Raw genomic sequence first — 21,581 nt, forward strand, 5'->3', positions numbered from 1 at the left:
CATTTGAGGTGAAGACTGTGAGTCCGGTCCAGGACACAGGGCAGACCTAGATCCATGTTGATTCTGAGCCGTAACATCAGACGCAATTTCGACACTGAATTGGGGATGAGATATAACAGGACTAGATGGCGGCCTTGTGATTGTAAAAAGTTTTCTTGAGGCTGATCTCTCTGTTGTCGAACCAGGACCTGGTCCAGGACCCAATGTGGATCGTTATAGATCCTGAGGCTGAACCATAACATCAGGTGCAGATTCTGGTGGACATGGTGGATGAGATGAAACAGGACTAAGTGGTTGCCTGCTGACTGTACGTGCTGGTCCTGATCTTTCTTTTGCCACAACAGATCCAGGACCAGGACCAAATCTAGCACTAACTTTAGACCTTGTACTACTGGACTAGAAAGCCTAACCTTCGACTGACATTTGCCTTCATATGCTCAGACAAGCATATAAAGCTCATTTGTCGTTTGTGTCCTTCGTCAACTCGAGAGTGGTGTTTAAGACTGCTCTTACTTTTATGTCCTGAAACCGTCATGATATGCCTGGCCTCAAATCCTTGCTCATATAACGTATAGATAGTTGTAGCTCTAATGCAATGGTTTTTGTAGGGCCTGCCTTTGACGTGTTAGCTTCAATGCTTATGCTTTTCATCTTGTTCCCTAATGCATTCTTATCAACAACCTGATGACACATACCATGGCACATTTTGTTAGTCTTGTTCTACCGTCCCTGGTCATGGACCGCTTCCAATTTTGACAATTTCTGGAGGCGCACTTGATTTTGGTCGTTACCCAAATACGGAAATTCACTATTCAGATGCGAAACATTTTCACAGAACGACTTGACGGAATAATTTTCATCCTCCGCCTCATACATCCGACCACATTGGCTCCTTGACTCATCACCTTTGTCTCTGTGATTTTTAGTCAGCTTATCCTTCGCTAGATGAACATAGCTCCTGTTGCTAGGATCTGTAGTAATAGTAAAGTCGTCTGTCCGTAAGTCCTCAAGATTCTTCTTGCCTCTGTTGTGATGTAACATTAGATGACAAATACAACATTTTGGAGACCTCTGGGAGACGAACGGTCAAACGCTCGCGAAGTCATTATTTTTTGGAAGTCGTCCTCCAAAAAAATCCTTGCGTGTTACTGAACCCTTCCCTGCAGCTTAAAATTTCACTACAGCGAATATATCGTTTGCATGTCTAAATTCAGCACTGTTCAAAACGTCCATTGCCTTTGTTTTCAGAAAGTGCTTCTGGAGACCATAGCGTATAGTGATGATAGAACTCTTTGTGTAACATTGGCCGTTTCCCCGGGTCACATCTGCGTAGAATGATCGAATGCAATCGCATAACTTGCTCCGAGTATTCTGTCTCCACATTTCCAAAGTCAAGAGACTTTGCCCTAAAAAAGCAACAAAATATATCTATCGCCTAGCTGTTTCACAACATTTTTAGTAGATTTAGAATCCTTATCCTCCAAAAGCTGATCTAATTCCTCATTGCTTATCAACACAGATCTAGGCTGAACTGGACCGGACTCACTACTGCACTACACCGCTTTTGAATTACGCGGTAGTCTGCCCGAAAATGTATTCTCATGTTTTTTTTTGTTTTTTTTTTTAAACAAGTGCACACCTAGTTACCAATAATGCATAGCATTTCCATTTATTTCAAAGCAAGATAAAAGAGCATTGCTTTGCTCACGGGCATACAGGTCCGCGGCCGGGATCAAACCCCGGATTTTCCATGTATAGCCAGGCGCCTTAGACCACTCGGCCACGGCCACTCGGCCACGGTATCTCTGTTTGTTGAGGGTTGATCGATTACAAACGATCGCTACTTCAGCCCCACATAATATTATGTTATTTCCGTGTAATTGATAAAATCTAATCCAAGAGAGGGCGCCATACACGTAGATCCATGGACATGATGGACTTGGAACGGATGGGAAAATACTCTGTGTATTTCGATCATATTAAGTGACGTGCTTAGGACCAATCGCTTTTGGCTATCTGCCTTGGCTACCTAATATTAAGTGTTGCGTAATGAGTCATGGACAAGGTTGATCACTGAAAAAAAATGCAAATAGATTGTAAAAATAAATGTTATGAATAACGAAACAAACAATAACAATATAATGATATTTATTCTAAATTACATTTTGGTTTTAGCATAATTATATTCAAAATTACAAATTCATATATGAATATAGGGCACAGTAAACATGGTAACTGGTGCGTTAAACTTAAATAATCTTATTTATTCCGTAAATTTGATGATCAAAGTTCTCACAAATTTCATCGCTAAAATATCCTAAAATTGGCAGTCAAATGATTTTACATACACTGTGCATATGTGAACTGGATTGTGCGTTATTTCATAAATGTCTTGATTAAACTATTAAAACTATTTTCATATAAGAATCGACTCATGTTACACTGCGGATTCAATAATATAACATTAGAGCAGAAAACTATTCTTCAGCCTGCACAAGTGGGGGTGGGTGGTAATTAAATCCACGATAAAGACTCCATTGCTGTATATTCATATCAGTTGTTCGTTTCTTAGCTTGGCCATTTGAAAATGAAATTTCCATTCTTTCTGTTTCTTGTAAAATTTAGGACGAAGAAGAAAAGCGAAAAAGAAAGAGAGAAGCGTGAAGTATGACATGGATAGTCAATCATAATTGTGACAAAAATCTCTGACATTAGAGGTTCATAGTATCAGCTCATTTGACTCTCAAATCATTCTTAAATGACTTGGAAAGATGAATGTAAGATCATGTCTTCACCAATTAAAAGTTAGGAAAGAGCACAGTAAACATAAGAGAATACCGTGTAAACAATTTTGACATGTTTTCCTTCCCATAATTTTAGCACAAAGTTAGATTACGGTCTGAATTGAAACATAGTTACAATGAATTACGATTGTCCAATCAACCCTATTGAAATCCATAATGTCAGATTTGATCTACAGGAAATTTGCACAATATAGAAGCGCACTGATTGTTAAAAAAAAACAATGAATGTATAAAATATACAGCATAGAAAATATTTTGACCAGTATGCACAAAGGATGTTGACGTTGCTGCACTCTAAGACATATCAGTCAAAAATAACAAATTAATGGGGTCAGCTGGGTGCAACTGTTATTCTAGTCATATTTGACTATTTTCTAGTCGTATCTTACTAGAAAATAGTAAATAGTAAAATCAGTGATTGCCATATCAGTTGCACCCAGCTGACTACTGGTCTAGTCAATTTGACTGATATGTTTTAAGAGTGTGGCTTCCCATAGTTAAGGTTGATTGTTTCACTCTTTCCAATAAGATTGCTCTTCTTATCATGCTTATTTGGTTTTAGATTCCTTTTATAAAAATCTTGAGAAAAACATAAATGCACCCCAGGTCCTCAAATCTTACTTTTTAACAGGTTAATTCCCTTCACTGTAAAAAAAAAATATTGGGTAAAATGAGGTTAATTATGTGTCCAACCAATTTGGGGCAGTATTTTACCCAATGCGGAAGCACATTGTCCAGTATGGTCAAAATATAAGCAGCAATTACTTTAGAATGGGCGAAATTTTCGTCACACTGGGTAAATAAAAATGCCCAAAAGAAATGCCAAATGTTGGTTGGACACATAATTATCCTCATGAATCATTTTTACCCGATATTTTTTAGAGTGTTCGAGTTCTCCACCCTTAATAAGTTAATGCTGTTTTTTTACATATACTCCAGCAATTTGCAAGAACTTTACATGGGAATCATCGTATGGACAAGTCCATTTTCTTGAAGGGGAGAACGGGGCGTGGGCAAACTCATCGGGAGCTCATTATTGCCCATTCAACCGGACGAACGGTAAGTTATGTTTGCGATCAAGCATTTCTTTTCTCATCCCTCACAACCTTTCTCAAGGTATAAAAAAATTAATTAGGATTACATTTAACTGTGTTTTGTTCCTAGTCTAAAAATATACGTTTTGGGATAACTTTTGATAATTGAGAGAACAAATATATTTTAAGGCTCCTTAAGACACAAATTGACGTATTTGACGTGGCTTCTGTATTTTCAATGATGACTCAGGGCTCAAACCATTCTCCAATATGCCTAGTACTCCAGATATTAACTTTATTCGGAAGGAATTTCATCCACATTGTGCTGCACTCAACCCAGGTTAGGTTGGTGGCGACCCGGCAGGAATTCGTTCCTTGAAACCGAAAAAGAAAATCAGCTGCCCTTTAAGAGCAAATGAGGATATGCTGTATTTTTGTAGAGATTTTTGCTTAAATAAATGGACTAAAAAAATGGGATATTAGAGGCGCTGTAATTACACCAAAGGATGTTAAACTAACACTACACCACTAAACACTGTATGTTTGGGGCTTGAGAAGCATAATCATTACTATTATTACGACTGATTTTAATTGATACACCAGCTGACGGACCGGTCGGGCTTGCCGAATGCGTCGGGGATCTGATTTCACAAAGTGAGTGGCTTCCCAGGGATAACTGCGGATCAATCAGGGACGTAAGCGATTTGCTCACGGATTTCGCTGAGGTAATTCAAAATGGAGATGAATATTTTATTTCAGAAGAATATTTATTCAGTGTTAGATGTATAATGCCCATGGTAATGATGATACTGATGAAGCTGTACATCTCAGTCCTCTTTCCCAAACATGATAAGTCTTTGTTTTCCTTAGATCCTATGCACGCCTTTTATACTCCTAAAGTATAGTTGGACAAAAAATGCCCATCTTTTAACCAACCCGGGCAACATATTGTCCACACAACTATTGGTTAAAATCTGCCCAAATTTGCTAATGGAAACTAATAATTGGGAAAAAATGTGCTAAATTTGATAATAATTGCCCAGAATATATACCAACATACATTGCCCAACACAGTGAACAGTATGTTGCCCTATATTTTAAGTGTGTATTTTAGTTATTGCCATTAATTTTATTTGTATTACTACTACTACTACTAAGACTACTGCTACTACATGTACTATTGTTATTATCATTATCAAATCGTCATCGTTGAATATTTTCATTAACTTATTATTGTCATATATTGAGTACCACTGAAGTTGATTTGAATGATATAACGCTTTATTAGATTTCTCCTTAAAATTTCAACATCCAAATCAGAAATAGAAAATGCAAAGCGGTAAAAACAACTAAAAAAATGAACAATGGTGAACTTACTGTTGTAAATGAATGAATATTGATACAAAGGAAATAATGTAAGCATTTCTCAAAATGACGAATTTGTCATTTTATATGTATGATAATTGTTATCTTTCCAATTTTACACCAGGCAAATGTTTCCGATGAGAATGTGATCGAGATTACCGAGGAAGTGGCAGTGGTGACGAGTAATACTGATGATATTGAGTCTGGTGATATATCCAAGATTGCCGAAATCATTACCATGATTACTAATATCAGTGGTGAAGCTCAAGAGAATTACAGTGAAAAGGTGTGTAATTTAATCCGTTATGCTGCATTCACATTTCCCCAACGGCAGCCGTATGGCAAGTCAAAAGCAGCCGTTTTATTCAGTTTTAAGCTAACCACCTATATGTAGCTTGTGCCAAAAATGTTATAACGGCTGTCTTCGTCTCGCAGCACAGCCGCCATGGCGGAAGTATGCCGGCGCCATTGATCGCAAGTTCGTCTACAAACGTTTTGCGCCATCTAACATGGTCTTGTACTAGTTCTTCCAAAACCAGTGTTTTACTAACGATTTGGTCTAATTGCCATTTTGCCCATATATCATTTCATCTATTTTTTACTTTCTACACTACAAAAACGTCGGTGTTTATTTAACATCATCCCGGTAACTGTATCGGTCCACACCAGGAGTTGTTGAAACAACACTGGTTCGGCGTTAGGCTAACTCCAATTTAGCATTTGAGCAACACCAATTACTGTTAAACCAATATTGGTTTGATTCTTAACTGGTGACGTTTCAATGCCTCCCTTGTGTGGTCCGATATAGATACCAGGGGCCTGTTGCATAAAACTTTTTACCTGAGAAAACTCTGGTAAAAACTGGAAACTAAGGTTAATCTTATTTCTGCCATTGACACAGGGCAAAAACTCCGGTAAAACAACCTGAGCTTTCTCAGGTAAAAAGTTTTATGCAACGGGCCCCAGGATGGTGTTAAATTAACACCGGCCTACTTGCAGTGTAAAATTTCAAGCTTCATACATACCTTATCACCACTTGGTCTAATCCCACTTAGTTAAATGTTCATTTGGCAAAATACAAAGTAAGAAGTACATGTAGTGGATCGCGATTTGACAGGCGTTTTTTACGACCGGGAACGGGGACATTTCTCACTGTATCCGCGTTTTATAATTGCGTTTTCAATCATGATTCAAATTGCGTTTTAAATTGAAAATAAACACTGAACACACCCTTTAAGTGAGTATTAGGTCAAGCTTTATTTGGACCAAACAGTAATTATACCAAATTAGCCACGATGGCGTTAGACGATCTACAGTGCATCCCCCAAAAAACTATACACTTTTGAAATGGCTGCCAAATAAAAAATGTAGCACTTTGGGGAAAAAGACTTACTTATATGGAAAGCCAATAAAGTCAACTTTTAAGAGACACCAAAAAGTTGGAAAACTATTCATTCTAGAGCGAGAACTGCCTACTGAAACAAAGGGTATGAAAATTAGGGTGGGCTGGAATTAGCCTTCCAACTTATGTCAGTTTTTGAGAGGCAAATCCTTTCGAACTCGCAAAGTTATGGGCGTTGTGATAAATTAATGATCAACCGTGACCAGTTTTGGTTGCTTAAGCAAACTTTTTAAATAATTAAATTTAACTTAATGCATAAGTGAACATAAATCACACTTTTGGGCAGCATTTCAACTATCATTTGGAGCTCTTTTTGGGGCATCATTTCAACTTTATCATGTGGATCTCAGCAATGAGTTCATGGGAGTCGGGAGAATAGGGGTGAGATCGGACTTCAGAAGGGAGAAGAAGGTTGATGGCATAAGGATCAACGGAACATTCACCCCCCCCCCCCCCTTTCCTGCCCTCCTCTCCTGTTGAGAGACTAATGACTATTGTCATGTACGCGTGAAGTCCAGAGCATAATGTTCATTTAATGATTATTAATGATTAATTCTGAATTGGGGCATCAATTTTTTCAAATTTTCAATCATCTAACAATATATCAGTAAATCAACTCTTTCAATGTGTAATGTGATCAATCAAACATTATTTTTTTTCAGTAAATTACTTCATTAATCATCATAATCATAAAATTTCTTGTTAATCATTCAATAAAAAAAACTGACCATCAGCCACCGGTCACTTGGCAGTTAAGTTTTGAATAGGCTACAATCCAGGAAGTGAGACAGAGAGAGAGGGGGCTGGGAAATGGAGGTGGAGAGGGGAGGTACATATGACTTTTAATTATTAAAAGGACAAAACAGAGAAGAGGAATGCCCAGTTTTAACCAAGTCTTAGCATATCTCGCCCTCTTGCTTGTAACGGGTACCATCACATTTAATACTCTGACTCTCACGAACACACTTCTGAGGTCCACAAGATGAATATGCTACACTAAAATTACAATTCCTGTTCACTCATGCGTTACATTTCAAATTATTAACTCAAGAAATTTGCCTAAGAAACCATAACTTATCTCACTTACAAATAGCTGACACCCTTAGCTTTGTAAGTTTCAAAGAACTAACCTCTCAAAAAAAACCGTAAGGCTAATTCCTGCCCAGCCTAGCCAAGCTTATTCTCTCAGGAGGAGAGAAGTGGGGGGGAGGGGATAGAGATGTAGGGATGGGTTGCAGGCGCGGATCCAGTAGGGGACCGAGCCGCCCCCCACCTATTTTTTGATAATCTGCAGAAAAAAGTGTACGCTTTATCTTGATAGAAACTACGAAAAATAAAAAGAAAAGTAAGAAAGAGGTATTATACCCATGATGTGTAATTTACAGCCTCGTAACGGCCGGTCCGACCCCGAAAGGAAACAAGAAAAGGTGAGGGGAAAAATTGCAAAATAGACTTTATATAAAAATTTTCGCTCGCATTGCCTGTGTAATGAATCCCATTCAAGACGATTAAATGACACTTCTGAAATCAAATTGCACGCAATATTTTAGCTCGCACATCAAGCTTTCATCATTTTGTTTGATTTACACAAATTGTTATATCAAAATTTTCAGCTCGCGCTCGCATTGTTTGAGATACCTGTCCTCTTTGGAAATTCTTTCCAAAATTTGTCAAAATGCTCCTTTATCATGTCATTATATCAAAAAATTAAGCCCGTGCTTCGCGTTCGCATTTCATTATTTGAGACACACAGCTTGTTCTTTATTTGAATAAACGCGCTTAGACTGTCCAGTTTTCAGGTCAGAATATCAAAAATTTTGAGCTCACGCTTTGCACTCTCATTATTTAATTGGTGATACTTGTATCCTCTTCATTAATCACAAAAAAAGTTCTAGTTGAGTCTCTTTTCACGTTACTATAATAAAATTTCGACTCGCGCTTCGCGCTTGCATTGTTTAGTTGGATACTTTTCTCTGTTCATGATTATAAAAACTGCTCAGAATCTTCAGCTCTAAGGACATAAAATATCAAAGAATTTTAGCTCGCGCTTAGCGCTCGCATTATAAGACCATTATGAGATACCTTATCTTGTTTATACATACATATACTTAAAACTTCAGTCTATAGCTAGGACTACCCCCTGAAAAACTAACAACAAAAAATCAGATTATAGCGGCCAATCGAGGAAAAATGGTGATGAAAATATTTTTCGCCCCCCCCCCCCCCTATTGGCGAAAGCTGGATCCGCCCCTGGGTTGGTAAATGTTCTGTTGACCTTTATCCCATCAACGTACTTCACCTACCTAAGTCATATTAACCCCTCTTCTCCTGAGTGTCATGAACACATTGTTGAGATCCACATGATAAAGACAAAATGCTGCACTAAAAATTACAATTCATGATCACTCACGCATTAACTTTTCACAAACAACAAACTGATCACAGCTGATCTTTAATTCACCAAATAACCCTCGGCTTTGCAAGTACCAAACATTAAAAACCTGAAAGATATTTGAAGGTTAATTCCAGCCCATCCTAATTTTCATACCCTTTGTTTCAGTGGGCAGTGCTTGCTCAAGCGTGAATAGTTTTCCAACTTGTTGGTGTCATTTGAAAGTTGACTTTATTGGCTTTCCATTTCTACAAGTCTTTCCCCCAAAGTGCTACCCATCTTTAATTTGGCAGCCATTTCAAACGTGTAAAGTTTTTTGGGAGGGACGCACTGTATATAGATACAGACTATTCGATCATCATTATGCGCTGTAAACAGCCTGTCGAGCCAAAGCCAGAGTTACAGTCACTTAGAGATGTTGATGGTTACAGCACTTGCATTTGCTAACTCTTTATAATGCCTTCCGTATTCATCTTCTGTTAGCAATAATATTTCGAGCAATGATAAGAGACACTAACAAATGAAAGAGGTTTGTACTACAAGAATATAACCACAGTTCCGATTATTAGACATGTTTTAGAGCTTCTAAATTGATCCATTTCAAAACATAAGGAAAAATAAACAATGATTTACAAAATTGGAAGATAGGATATTATATTCAGCAGGTTTGAAGAATACTTCAACACATTATAAAGATATCATTTTACAACCCCATAGATCATATGGACATTCAGTGGATATTTTTGAGATCACAGTGAGCATGGTGAGTGGAGAAAGTCAATTTTTAGGTCGGTTATGGTTGTCAAAAAAAAAGATGCGACAGTACGAAAATATTTAGGAGATAGCCTCTTTGTCAAGGAATTACAAGATTAATTGAGTGTCAGGATCAAAACGGAAAAGCACCAGATAATATCAAAGTAACATTCATTGTTGTCTTAAACAGTTGATTGCATTTGTTGTTGTTGTTGTTGTTGTAAAACTACCATTAATTCTACACTTGTCTTGCTTTGAACTGATGACGTGCAATCTATATTTTAAAGCAAAGATTTCAATTATTTCAACGTGTACTCATTTTGATTCCAACATCAGAAGAAATTATGCAGCTGCACAGACATTAATGTTCATGCTTTGTTTCAAATAATAGGTGACTGAGTCTGTGGTTGCCATTGTCAGCAATATTGTCGAGGTGGATAATGAAATATTGAGTTCATCCGAAGAGGGCACCCTTGATGACATTGTTGCAGCATTTGAGGAACAAATAAGCAATATACCGGTCCAAGCGGCCGGGGCCGATGAAAGTGTCAACATTCAACAACCGAAAGTTGCAGTCAAGGTATATACCTTGAGCATATTTACTCTAGCATGGTGGGTCAGTGGATTTAGTGTATGGAGTTTCAAACAGGGAGTTGTTGGTTCAAAACCCAGCGATATAATGTCGCGTAATTTCCTTTTGCAAGAAAATTATCTTATATCTCTTATCAAACACGCAGAATTATTTCCGCGAAATTGGGGATTTTGGTGACGTAACTGTCACTGTTTGGCCCGCCCGGTGTAGCTTTATTGTATAAGCTGCATGAGTTGGTAGCGAATCGGCATATGATCGTGTTGCAAGTTGAATTGTCCGACTCATCATCATCGGCGTAATTCCCCAAATTTACCTCCAACTACGTCACTTTGTTGTTCACTTCATCATCATTCTCTTCATCTTCAAAATCATCAATTTGAAAATCCAAATCTATATAAAATTCTGGGTTCTCTTTCATTTCTCGATCGAAGTATTCAGTGACAGTGTGGAGGAAACGTACCCACGCAACAGGTTTTACATGCAAGTGGAGCTTCACGTGGGAGAGCCAATCACGCCTCTCGTACAGACAGTGACGTCATCAAATTCGAGTCAATTCAGAGACCGATGCGAGGCATTTTTCGGAGAGGCATTTTAACGTTTTTTAATCGGAGATTTTCACCTAATATATTATATTCGTTACTTTTGCATGACCCTCTGAATCCCCACATCATTACCTTTCCATTGATATATAATAAGACCACAATCATAATATATTTCTCCTTTATCCATTGGATTAATGTCTTTAATGTACTGCGCTGATGATACTGCTCGAGCGAAAGCCAGGATAATGATGATTACCATTACGACTGTAAATGCCTATTATCAATTTTATATGGCGCTATAAAAATGCCTAGTAAAATGCGGGTTTTTCTGTTTTTCCTCTCGATGTAAAGTCAGCAATGATCTTCAAAGTAAAAAGGAAAAAGTTTTTTTTTGTGGAAAGTACCCAGACATTTTGTTAGCCACGGTAACCGTGCCATTGGTAAAACTTTCAGATTGTGCTTCCGTATAATATTGTTTCATGACTCTCCTTCCAATTAAATATCGAGCGCCATGTCAGGTTTACGGAAGGGGTTCCATTTTTTATGAATGAGCAGGAAATCGAATCAACGATATCCTATTCAGCTGTCTGGTGCTCTACCACACAGTCACCAGGCGTGCACCAACTGACAAAGCAGAACTTTCATTTCACTTCAAGTGCATTATTTGTTTTATGATATCATGACACAGAAACACAAGTCTTCAAACAAGTTTTTATGGTACAGTTTTCTGTGAGTTTCTTACTCCCTCCCGATAGCGTGCAGTATAAACTGCCTTACCACAGCGCTTTGCTTTACAGTACGACGCGCAAAAAGGTTTGAATATAGTGTTACGCGTTTTGACTAATCGCGATGCTTGAAAGATCACTCCTATTACTATCGCCTTCTTTTGTACTTTTCAGGTTCAAGGCGTACCGCGTAAAGAAATCCAACATGGCATTGTTCTGACGGTAAGGACTGACAGTGCGGATGATCTAAGCGAATCGGAAACAAAAATACAAACATCAAAAGATGACGATGATGATCAGGGTGATGATGACGATAAAGGTGATGGTGCTTCTCCTGATCGAGAGACTCTCGCTGTCGTTAACATACCGCCCGAGCTTTCCGAAAAAATCGCACCACAGCAGCTCAATGCTACCAATTATGTCAACGTGTTCTTTGTCGTATTCTCCGACCCATCCCTCTTCGTTTCAAAAACATTGAAGAATGAGAGTGTTGACAGTCCCCAGCCGAAGAGGGCAGCAAACACACCCGTGATATCGCTGAGCGTTGGGGAAGATAAAATTGATAATTTGACGAACCCTATCAATTTTACGTTTTCCCCGCTCGAGGTAGGATATGAAATAGTAATTGTTTTGATTAATAGCATGCAACTGCAATGACTATTGCTGTTATCAATAGTGTTATGACGAATATTGTGAGATTATTATTAACAGTTAATCTCCTATCATTCTATAAATTAGAAGTTGTGTAGTCTTAATCCAGCAAACATCTGATATAGCGTCTTTTCCTTTTGGTTACAAAGCAAATCACTCGACAAATTTAACAAGGATGCTAATTATAATAATAATAAGTAATCTTGATAACATTCGTTATAATAATTGTGATAATATGAATAATTATTTTATATTATTCAATCCATAATCAGTTATTGTTTTTTATCATTACTATTATTGTATCATTATGAGTATTAGTATTATCATCATCATTATCTCCATCATGATTGTCATCATCATAGTTATTAAGACTATCAATGTGTTGTTTGTTTCTAAAGCCAAAACAAACCAATCCTTCGTGCGTGTTCTGGAAGGTGAACGATGAGGGCGTCGGTGACTGGTCTAACGAGGGATGTCAGCTTCTTTCAGTCACTGGAATAAGAGATCCTGGTGTACATGCCAACTGTCATGACCCAACTAAGGAGAAGATCGTTTGCGGTTGTAACCATCTCACCAACTTTGCCGTCCTTATGGTAAATTATATCCGTCATAGTAATAATCTAACCAGGTAATTGGTCTAAATACCCATCGCGTGACCAAAAATATGAAAAATAGTTCCAACCAATGTAAAAAAAATACCAGCAAATGCCATGAATCCCGTCATCATGATCACCACAAGCCGGGTAGCCCCATCCGAGCCGCAAATAGTTTTAAAAGTATTTACGCCTTGAAGAGTGTCGCTTAAAGTCAATGGTATGGAGATATTCTAACAGACGTGCCCGAATACATGAGCAATCAACTTTATCACATTTCATTAATAATTTCAAACTCCAAGACCAAGATTCCTTATTATATTCAGGGGCCCGTTGCAGAAAGAGTTGCAATCGATTGCAACTCTAAAAATCACGCGCAACTTGATTTTCAACCAATCAACAGCGCGCATTTGGGACTTGCGTTTGATTTTTTGACTTGCGTTTAAACGCAACTCTTTCTGCAACAGGCCCCAGGTATATTTCCTATCTGTTATATTTAATGATAATACCTAGGACGGATATAAACCAAGCATATACGGCCTTCGATCAGAGGTCTAGTGAAACTTTGATTCTTACGACCATGTGATCACAGTCGCATTCCGGCGTCTCTTCGAAAACCAGATAGTTCAAACCCCCTCCTCTGGCGACCGTACATATTTGTTCATGAGGGACTTTACGATACTGTGTAGGGATGTTTTTTTAAACGCTTTAGCAAAGGTACAAAATGGGTTTTACAGCCAGAGTGATATTTCAATAAAGTTATTTTTTAAATCAAGCTTTCAACGTTTGCAATATATTCTCTGTAGATATCAGTGAAGTACGGAGGGCGCAATGCCATTACCACATCAAACATTTGTCAAATGGTCGCCAATCGTTTGAAAGGGCATACATTTCACAGAGCTCTAATACACAGTAAAATGCTATTTACATCATGGAATACTTTGTGAACTGATGAGGCATTGATCACAATTTAATCACAGTTTTATACAGCGTTGTTATTGTTTCATGATTATTAATTGCTTGAAATTGGAACACGGTTACTTAACCTATTTAAAACATTTGTTTGAACTCTCAAGAACAACTGTATTGTACTGATATAACCGAAAAGAAAAGGGGTCTTTGCAAAAGAATTGCAGGTCAACAAACGAAAATGTTATTGATTTGGCTTTATTTCTAGAATTCGTTTTACCTGATGACGTTTTACTTTTTGTATTTGTAGGATGTTTTTGCTTGTAACAGGTTTCATTTGTTTTTATTGGTAGGATGTTTACAGAGAGGATCGTTCGTCGGATCAAGCGTACAAAGTGTTAACCTTCGTAGGATGTGGCCTTTCCGTCATAAGTCTACTTATCACCCTGGCAACATATCTAACAAACAAGTGCGTATGACTGATTGCATTTCACCTATTGATATCAGTTGTATTAACCCTTAAAGGGGAAGTTCACCCAGACAAAAAGTTTACTGTAAAAATAGAAAAACAACTTCCTCTAAGCTAGATTATTTTAACTACTAGTACATAAGTGTTGTTTGTTCACAGTGTTGCACATTGTGTTCACAGTGTCACCAGTATGCTCAGTGTTGCAAATTGTGCTCAGTATCACAAAGTGTTTTTAGCGTGTTCAGTGTTGCGCATTGTGTTAAATGTCACAAAGTGTTTTCAACATGTCCACAGTGTTGCACATTGTGTTAAATTTCACAAAGTGTTTTCAGCGTGTTCACAGTGTTGCACATTGTGTTCAGTGTCACAAAGGTTTTCAGTGTGTCCACAGTGTTAAGTTGCACACTGTGTCAAACGTCACAAAGTGTTTTCAGCTTGTTCACAGTATTACATACTGTGTTCAGTGACGCAAAATGTGTTCACAGCATCACACAGTGTGTTCAGTGTGTCAAAAAGTGATGTCAGCATGTTCACTGTGTCGTACAGTGTATCCACAGATTGATCGCAGTTTCGCACAGTTTACATGATTATTTTAAATGTGAACACATTGTGGGAGAGTGAATTCAGATGGCAACACCGAACATTCTGTAGAGTCTGAACACACTGTGAATAAACACTGAACAAACTGCGAAAAAAAGTAAACTGTCAATACACTTTTCAACTGGGCTGTAAAATCATAACATTTGGCAAATTAAACGTATATTGGTGTAAACTACATATCATTTCATTCCTTTTTCCGAAAGGGTTCTGAGAGAGAAACAGACGAACAAGATCTTTATCTGTCTCTGTGCGACACTACTCTGTCTGTACATATCATTCATTGTTATGATGATGCTTGACACTGCAAGGCAGGAATGCCGCATTAAGGACATCGGATGCGGATTCATCGCCGGTCTCATCCACTACTTCGTACTGTCGTCAATGACCTGGATGGGAGTCGAAGGATACAACACGTACCTCATCATCGTCAAGATCTTCGATACTTACATCGAGAAATTCATGCTCAAGGCCTCTGTTGTCGCATGGGGTAAGCCTTCATGTCTTTTTTTTTATTAAAAGGTCAAGTCCACCCCAGAAAAATGTGGATTTGAATAAATAGAGAAAAATCAAACAAACATAACGCTGAAAATTTTATCAAAATCGGATTTAAAACGATAAGAGTTATGGCATTTTTAAGTTTCGCTCATTTTGCACAAAACAGTGATATGCAAATTGGCTAGTCGATGATGTCAATCACTCACTATTTCTTTTGTTTTTTTTTTATCGTTTGAATTATACAATATTTCATTTCACAATCAGGGCCATTTGACTGAAGCACATAGTATTAAATAATGTTAATTCCACATGTTCAGGGAGGCATTAATCGTTGTTTCCCTTGACAATGAGGAAAAAGCAGAATATTTCATATATCACATAATAAACTACAAAAGAAATGGTGAGTGGATGACGTCATCGGTCTCCTCATTTGCATACCGACCATGATGTGCATGTAACTGTTTTGTGAAATTAAGCGAAACTTTAAAACGTCATAACTTTTTTTTATTTTACATCCGATTTTGATTAAATTTTCAGTGTTATGCTTGTTGCATTTTTTTATCCAAATCAATTATTGTTGGGTGGACTTGTTCTTTGATGAACGTAGAGAGCGTCAACACTTATCCGTGACTCTGACCTTGACCATTCGACGTATTTATTTACTACAATAATTATTGAATTATCTTTATTTTGAATTCCGGATCACAGGCTTGCCTGCAGTTATCGTCATCGTGACTGGATTCAGTAGCCAAGAAAAATACATTCATAAGGATCTGTGAGTACCATACTTGATACCTTAAACCCATTATGCCATGGCGCCATCTCAATTCCCAAAAACCTCATGAAAACCCCTGATAACCAATCGGTATATCAAAGGAAAATATCGTACTTTCCTAACATAAGGTTTATTGTGAAAATAGCAAAAAAGTAATAAACAATATTTGTGAAGGTTTGAGGAAAATCCAATATTAAAAAAGTTAATAGATTTTTTAAAATTTTGACGTCATAGGCGACCAGCTTCCATATATATCGTCAATACTAAAAACCCATTGAAATCTATTTTTTAATTGGTTTTGTTCAATTTTCAATTTCAATTTGCAATTTTATTTATTTCACTTCCATCAAACAAAAACAAATTGTATACCATATATATAAAAAATAAGTATTTGTATCCATTGCAAAGAAACAAAAATAATAATACATATGTTGTGAAAAAAAAAACTTACACGATTTGGGCAACACATTGGAGGTTTTAAATAAGTATACTATTTTTCAATAGAAATTAAATTAAGATGGAAATGGAGGGACCCACTAAAAAGCAATGCTTGTACAATGTGGGCCCCTCAAAAATAGATAACAAAACCATTAACAGAGTACAAATACAGACATATGTAATCAAATGAGAAAAAAAAATAAATGAGAGAGAAATACTCACAAAATATAAAATACGAAGATATCAAAAAATATAGTTTGTATAGGACAAAACAAACCGTCCTAAAATAAATCCAAAAATATATCCACCCTTCCCACCCCCCCCCCAAAAAAAAGAGAAAGGGGAGAATGCCCTGAGAAGATGGATGGGTGCTGCTAAACGTAGGTAGAACACATGCCATCGTGGACTCAAGCAAACTGGATTCAATGTATATAAAAGGAGAAAAAAATAAATAAAATGACCTGGAAAGAATAAAATGCGCGAAAAATGTGATTGATGCCGTAAATAAATAAGCGGTAGGAAGGCGGATAAGCCTTCAGGAGTTTTACCTTCAGGAGTTCTACCTTCAGGAGTTCTATCTTCAGGAGTTCTACCTTCAGGAGTTCAACAGAAAAATTATTTTACACCCGTTCCTGAAAAAAACCCATTAAAATTGAAATTTATAAAAAAAAATTATGTTCCTAAACATAGGGCAGCTGTTTATATCAAAAATCAACAACTTGAAATTCTAAAAAAAAAATATTAATCTTTCGTGGATTTTCCTTAAACATTCACCGATAATCTTTATTATTTCATTTGGTATTTTTACGACAAACTTTTCCTCCAGCCAAACCTTCCCTTTAACGTGACGCTAGTAACCGTTATCATTCAATGTTTTGCTCATGCAGGCGTATGAAAATACTCATTACAAATGTTGAACCATCTCTTCTTTAACCTCATCAACTTTTAAAACTTAAAGCATGTCTCACATACTGTCCTATTAAAATGGAAACGTTCTGGAAAGAAGGAAACACACTTTCCAAAGTTTTTGATTATTATTGTTATTACTGCTTTTATTGTTGTTGTTATTATTATTTTTTGTTGCTGTTCATCACAATCGATATCATAATTATTATCGTCGTCGTCGTCATCATCATCAAGCACATACCAGTACATTTATCCTTTACAATTTAGTTTTATCATTCATTCATTCGATTTTTTATGTTATTGATCATCCATGAACCTACCTTGTAAACACATACGTTCAATTCTTCTCTCCCTGGCCGCTAGATGTTTCCTGGAAGTGACGTCTCAGATCGGAGGACTCCTCATACCCATCACCATCATCGTCCTCGTCAACGCCGTCATCTTTGCCCTGGTGGTGCGCCAGCTGATGAAATCCTCAAACGTTGCCGGTCGCGTTCGGGATGCTAAATCCGAACGGCGGGAAACCATTGAACGGGTTCAGAACGCCATCTGTATTCTTCTTCTGCTTGGCCTGACATGGATTAGTGGCTACTTTCTCTTGATCCCGCATTTCAGTCAGGTACAATTGAAAAATATGAAGAATATAACAAAAGATCAAGGGCGACAAATAGGGAAGGGGAAGGGTGTGACCTCCCCCCCCCAAAAAAAAAAAAAAACACTATGTAATAGAGCATATTCCACTAGAAATATTCCACTGTGATACACTGTGGACAAACTGTGAACACGTTGTGAACACACTGTGTGTCCACCGTATTACAAAGTGGGTAGACGCACAAAGAACACACTGTCAACACACTGGGTGATTTCAAGCATGGTGTTCGGTGTTGGTGTTGAGAGCGTAAAAAGTCCGCTGAACCGAGCTCCAACACCGAGCTGAGTTCAGAGGAACGATACCGGATGCGTTTATCGATAGCACATGACGTCACGCATCTGCGCTGCGCTGCTCAATCATTCAACTTCACGCGAGAAGTCTCGACGACTAAGAAATGCATCAAATTCTCATCGTACAGAGTACAAATGCTTTTATTAATTCAAGAATTCGAAAGAGTGAACATTATTCTTCATCAATATATATAAAGCTCAAATGATTTGAACTCATCTTAACGGTAAAAGCAAATTTTACAGGGATGTTTCATCGTGTTCGCCGCCTGTTCACGAGCTTGAGATTGCCAACACCAACACCGAACTTGAAATCATGATTTTCCCAATCCCTGGGGGTTGGTGTTGGTGAATTGGGAAATTGCACGTAGATCGTCAACACCAGCCGCAGTGCTGGGTTTAGCAGACGACATTCAACACCATTCTTCAACACGAACTGCCGGAAATACGTCATATTTTTCGAGGTCAATCCAAACACCAGCCTGATTTCAAGTACGGTGTTGTGGCTGATGTTGGTGTTGTCACAACACCAACACCAGCTTTCAACACCGTACTTGAAATCACCCATTGTGTAACCAAAGAGGTTCCACTGTGAACACACTTAGTGGTATACTTTCAAACACTGTGAACACATTGTGAACACACATTGTGTAATAGGGTTGACACACTTAAGAACACACTGCCAAAAACACTGTGTAACCAAAAACTTTCCACTATGAACACACTGCAGCACACTGCTAACACACTGTGATCACATTGTGAGCATACTAAGAACACACTGTGTAATAGCATCACCACACTAAGACCACATGGTCAACATAGTGTAACCAAAGACAAACTGTGAACACATTGTGAGCACTCAAAAACACAGTGTTTAATTGGGTGGACACACTATGAACACCCTGTCAACACACTGTGTAACCCAAAAGGATCAACTGTGAACACACCGAGAGACAGGCTGTGATCACATTGTGAACACAATGTGATCACCCAACGAACACGCTGTGTAATCGAGTAGACACACTAAGAACACACTGTAAACATAAACGTTCCACTGTGAACATACTGAGTGACACACTGTGATCACACTGCGAACACATTGTGAGCATACGTAGAACACGCTGTGTAATAGGATGACCACACTAAGAACACTCGGTCAACACACTAACAAAAAACATTCCACTATGAACACACTGTGAACACAATGTAACACGTACAGTGCAACCTAAGGGGTTCCACTGTGATCACACTGTGAACGTATAATGAGCACACTTAGAACAAACTGTGTCATAGCTAGGGTGGACAAACTAAGAAAACACTGACAATACACTGAGTAACCATGGCAAAAGGTTCCACCTTGAACACACTGTGAATACATTGTGAGAACACAAGGAAACACTGTGTAATCAAAGATGCTCCACGATGGATACACTGTGTAACACTGTGTTTGTTCCTGCAGGATGATAAGTGACTTACATGCAAGTCCAATTTCTAACTCCATTATCCATTTTTTTTTATTCACAGATAGCGGAACCCATCTTCATCATGCTGAACGCGTTCCAGGGCCTGTTCATCTTTCTTCTGTACTGTGTTCGTAAACCAATGGTTCGCAAGCAATGGGGACTGACCTGCCTTGGTCGCGGCCATAGGCAAGACACGACCCTATCCAGTAGTGGCATGCACAGCTCCAAGAACATTTCTGCAGCAAATACTTGTTCCAGCTCGATGATGAGCTCGATGTCGCACTCGATGCCGATGGAGAAGACCCCGATGCTGGAAGTCCTGGAGGAGAAGAACATTCAAATATCCAACTTCTAAGTAATCAGTGTCCTTACGTGACGTCAAATGGGTGGAGCCATGATCATCAAGTCATGGGCGAAGACATGTGGTTGGAGTCACAGGATAGCTTTTAGCCCAGCGCACACTATGCGATCCAATACAACGCAAATTTATAATAAAGTGCATTTTGCATTTAATATTAAAGTTCAAAGAAAAAAAATTACTTCATTTGAAGTTCGATATAAAGTTAGGAATAACAAAATCATAAATTTCCTTTGCCTATTGTGGAGTAAAATCAGCTTCAAGTCACGGCCAATGTTGACGTCATTGTGATTTTAAATTGCATCTGCTTTTACTCCTACAGGGAGGCTCGAATTAGACTGGATTTTGATTCCAGCTGTCGTACCATTATTTATATCTCTGATCGCTAAGATATCATTGGATGGAATGTTCATATCAAATGTTATTATAATTTCTTTGAAAATCAGATTGCAATGAGTCGCATAGTGTGCGACAGGCATAAAGGGATGTTCACCCTGACAAAAGAAAATTATTGTAAAAATAGCAGAAGACGGGATGAAGATATTGCCAAGGGTTTGAGAAAAATCCATCAAAGAATAAAACAGTTATTACAATTTAAATATTTGATTTGTGACGTCATATGCGAGCAGTATATCGTATAGAAAAAAAATCAATGAAATGTCATTTTCTCAGAAAATTGAAAATGGTACTGTACCTTCAGTATATCAATAGACAAATAATTTTATTTCTAAACAGAAAACACAAATAAGTCACCACGAGCCATGACAAATGAGAATGTAAGCACTTCATATTACATAACATATGGGGCAGCTGCTCGTTTATGACGTCAAAAATCAAACATTTTGAATTTTAATAATTTTCTCAATCTTTTATGGATTTTCCTCAAACCTTCACTAATATTTTTTCATTGTTTTTCTGCTGTTTGTGCGACAAATCTTTCTTCAGGGAAGTACTTCCCCTTCACGATTTGTGAAGCAACGTATATAACATTGGTATTTCACAAATTTGTTTTGTGCTTACGCAGAAGAAAGTACTCTATTTGGAACCCCCCCCCCACCACAAAAAAATAATAAATAATATATATATTTTTTTATTTATATATATATACATCATAAAATTCAATAAAAAAATGAATAAATAAAATAAATAATAAAATGAAAAAATAAGAAATAGATGATTAAGATAGTGAATAAATGAATAGATAAATAATAATTAAATGAATAACTAAATAATTAAGTAAATAAATAAAAGAAAATAAAATACAAAAAAGTGATTCTTTCAAAATTAACAAATAAACAAATCAATAATATTGACAAAGATGTTCGGAAAAATATATATCAAATTAATTTGATTAAGTGCTGTATTTTCCAGGTTGT

General features: G+C 37.4%; 1 protein-coding gene across 1 annotated transcript; it reads left to right on the forward strand.

Annotated features, from left to right (window-relative positions):
• The first annotated feature begins 2,758 nt into the window (after positions 1 to 2,758).
• LOC121421829 (adhesion G-protein coupled receptor G6-like) lies at positions 2,759 to 20,831 on the forward strand. Its single transcript, XM_041616630.1, has 12 exons — positions 2,759 to 2,777; positions 3,744 to 3,863; positions 4,442 to 4,563; positions 5,328 to 5,489; positions 10,142 to 10,330; positions 11,784 to 12,215; positions 12,659 to 12,853; positions 14,116 to 14,231; positions 15,035 to 15,318; positions 16,035 to 16,101; positions 17,809 to 18,064; positions 19,909 to 20,831. The coding sequence occupies exons 1-12, from the start codon at positions 2,759 to 2,761 to the stop codon at positions 20,200 to 20,202; spliced, it is 2,256 nt and encodes a 751-aa protein (XP_041472564.1). The 3' UTR covers positions 20,203 to 20,831.
• The last annotated feature ends 750 nt before the right edge of the window (positions 20,832 to 21,581 follow it).

The sequence above is a fragment of the Lytechinus variegatus genome, chromosome 9 (assembly GCF_018143015.1).
Source record: "Lytechinus variegatus isolate NC3 chromosome 9, Lvar_3.0, whole genome shotgun sequence".
Classification (NCBI taxonomy): domain Eukaryota; kingdom Metazoa; phylum Echinodermata; class Echinoidea; order Temnopleuroida; family Toxopneustidae; genus Lytechinus; species Lytechinus variegatus.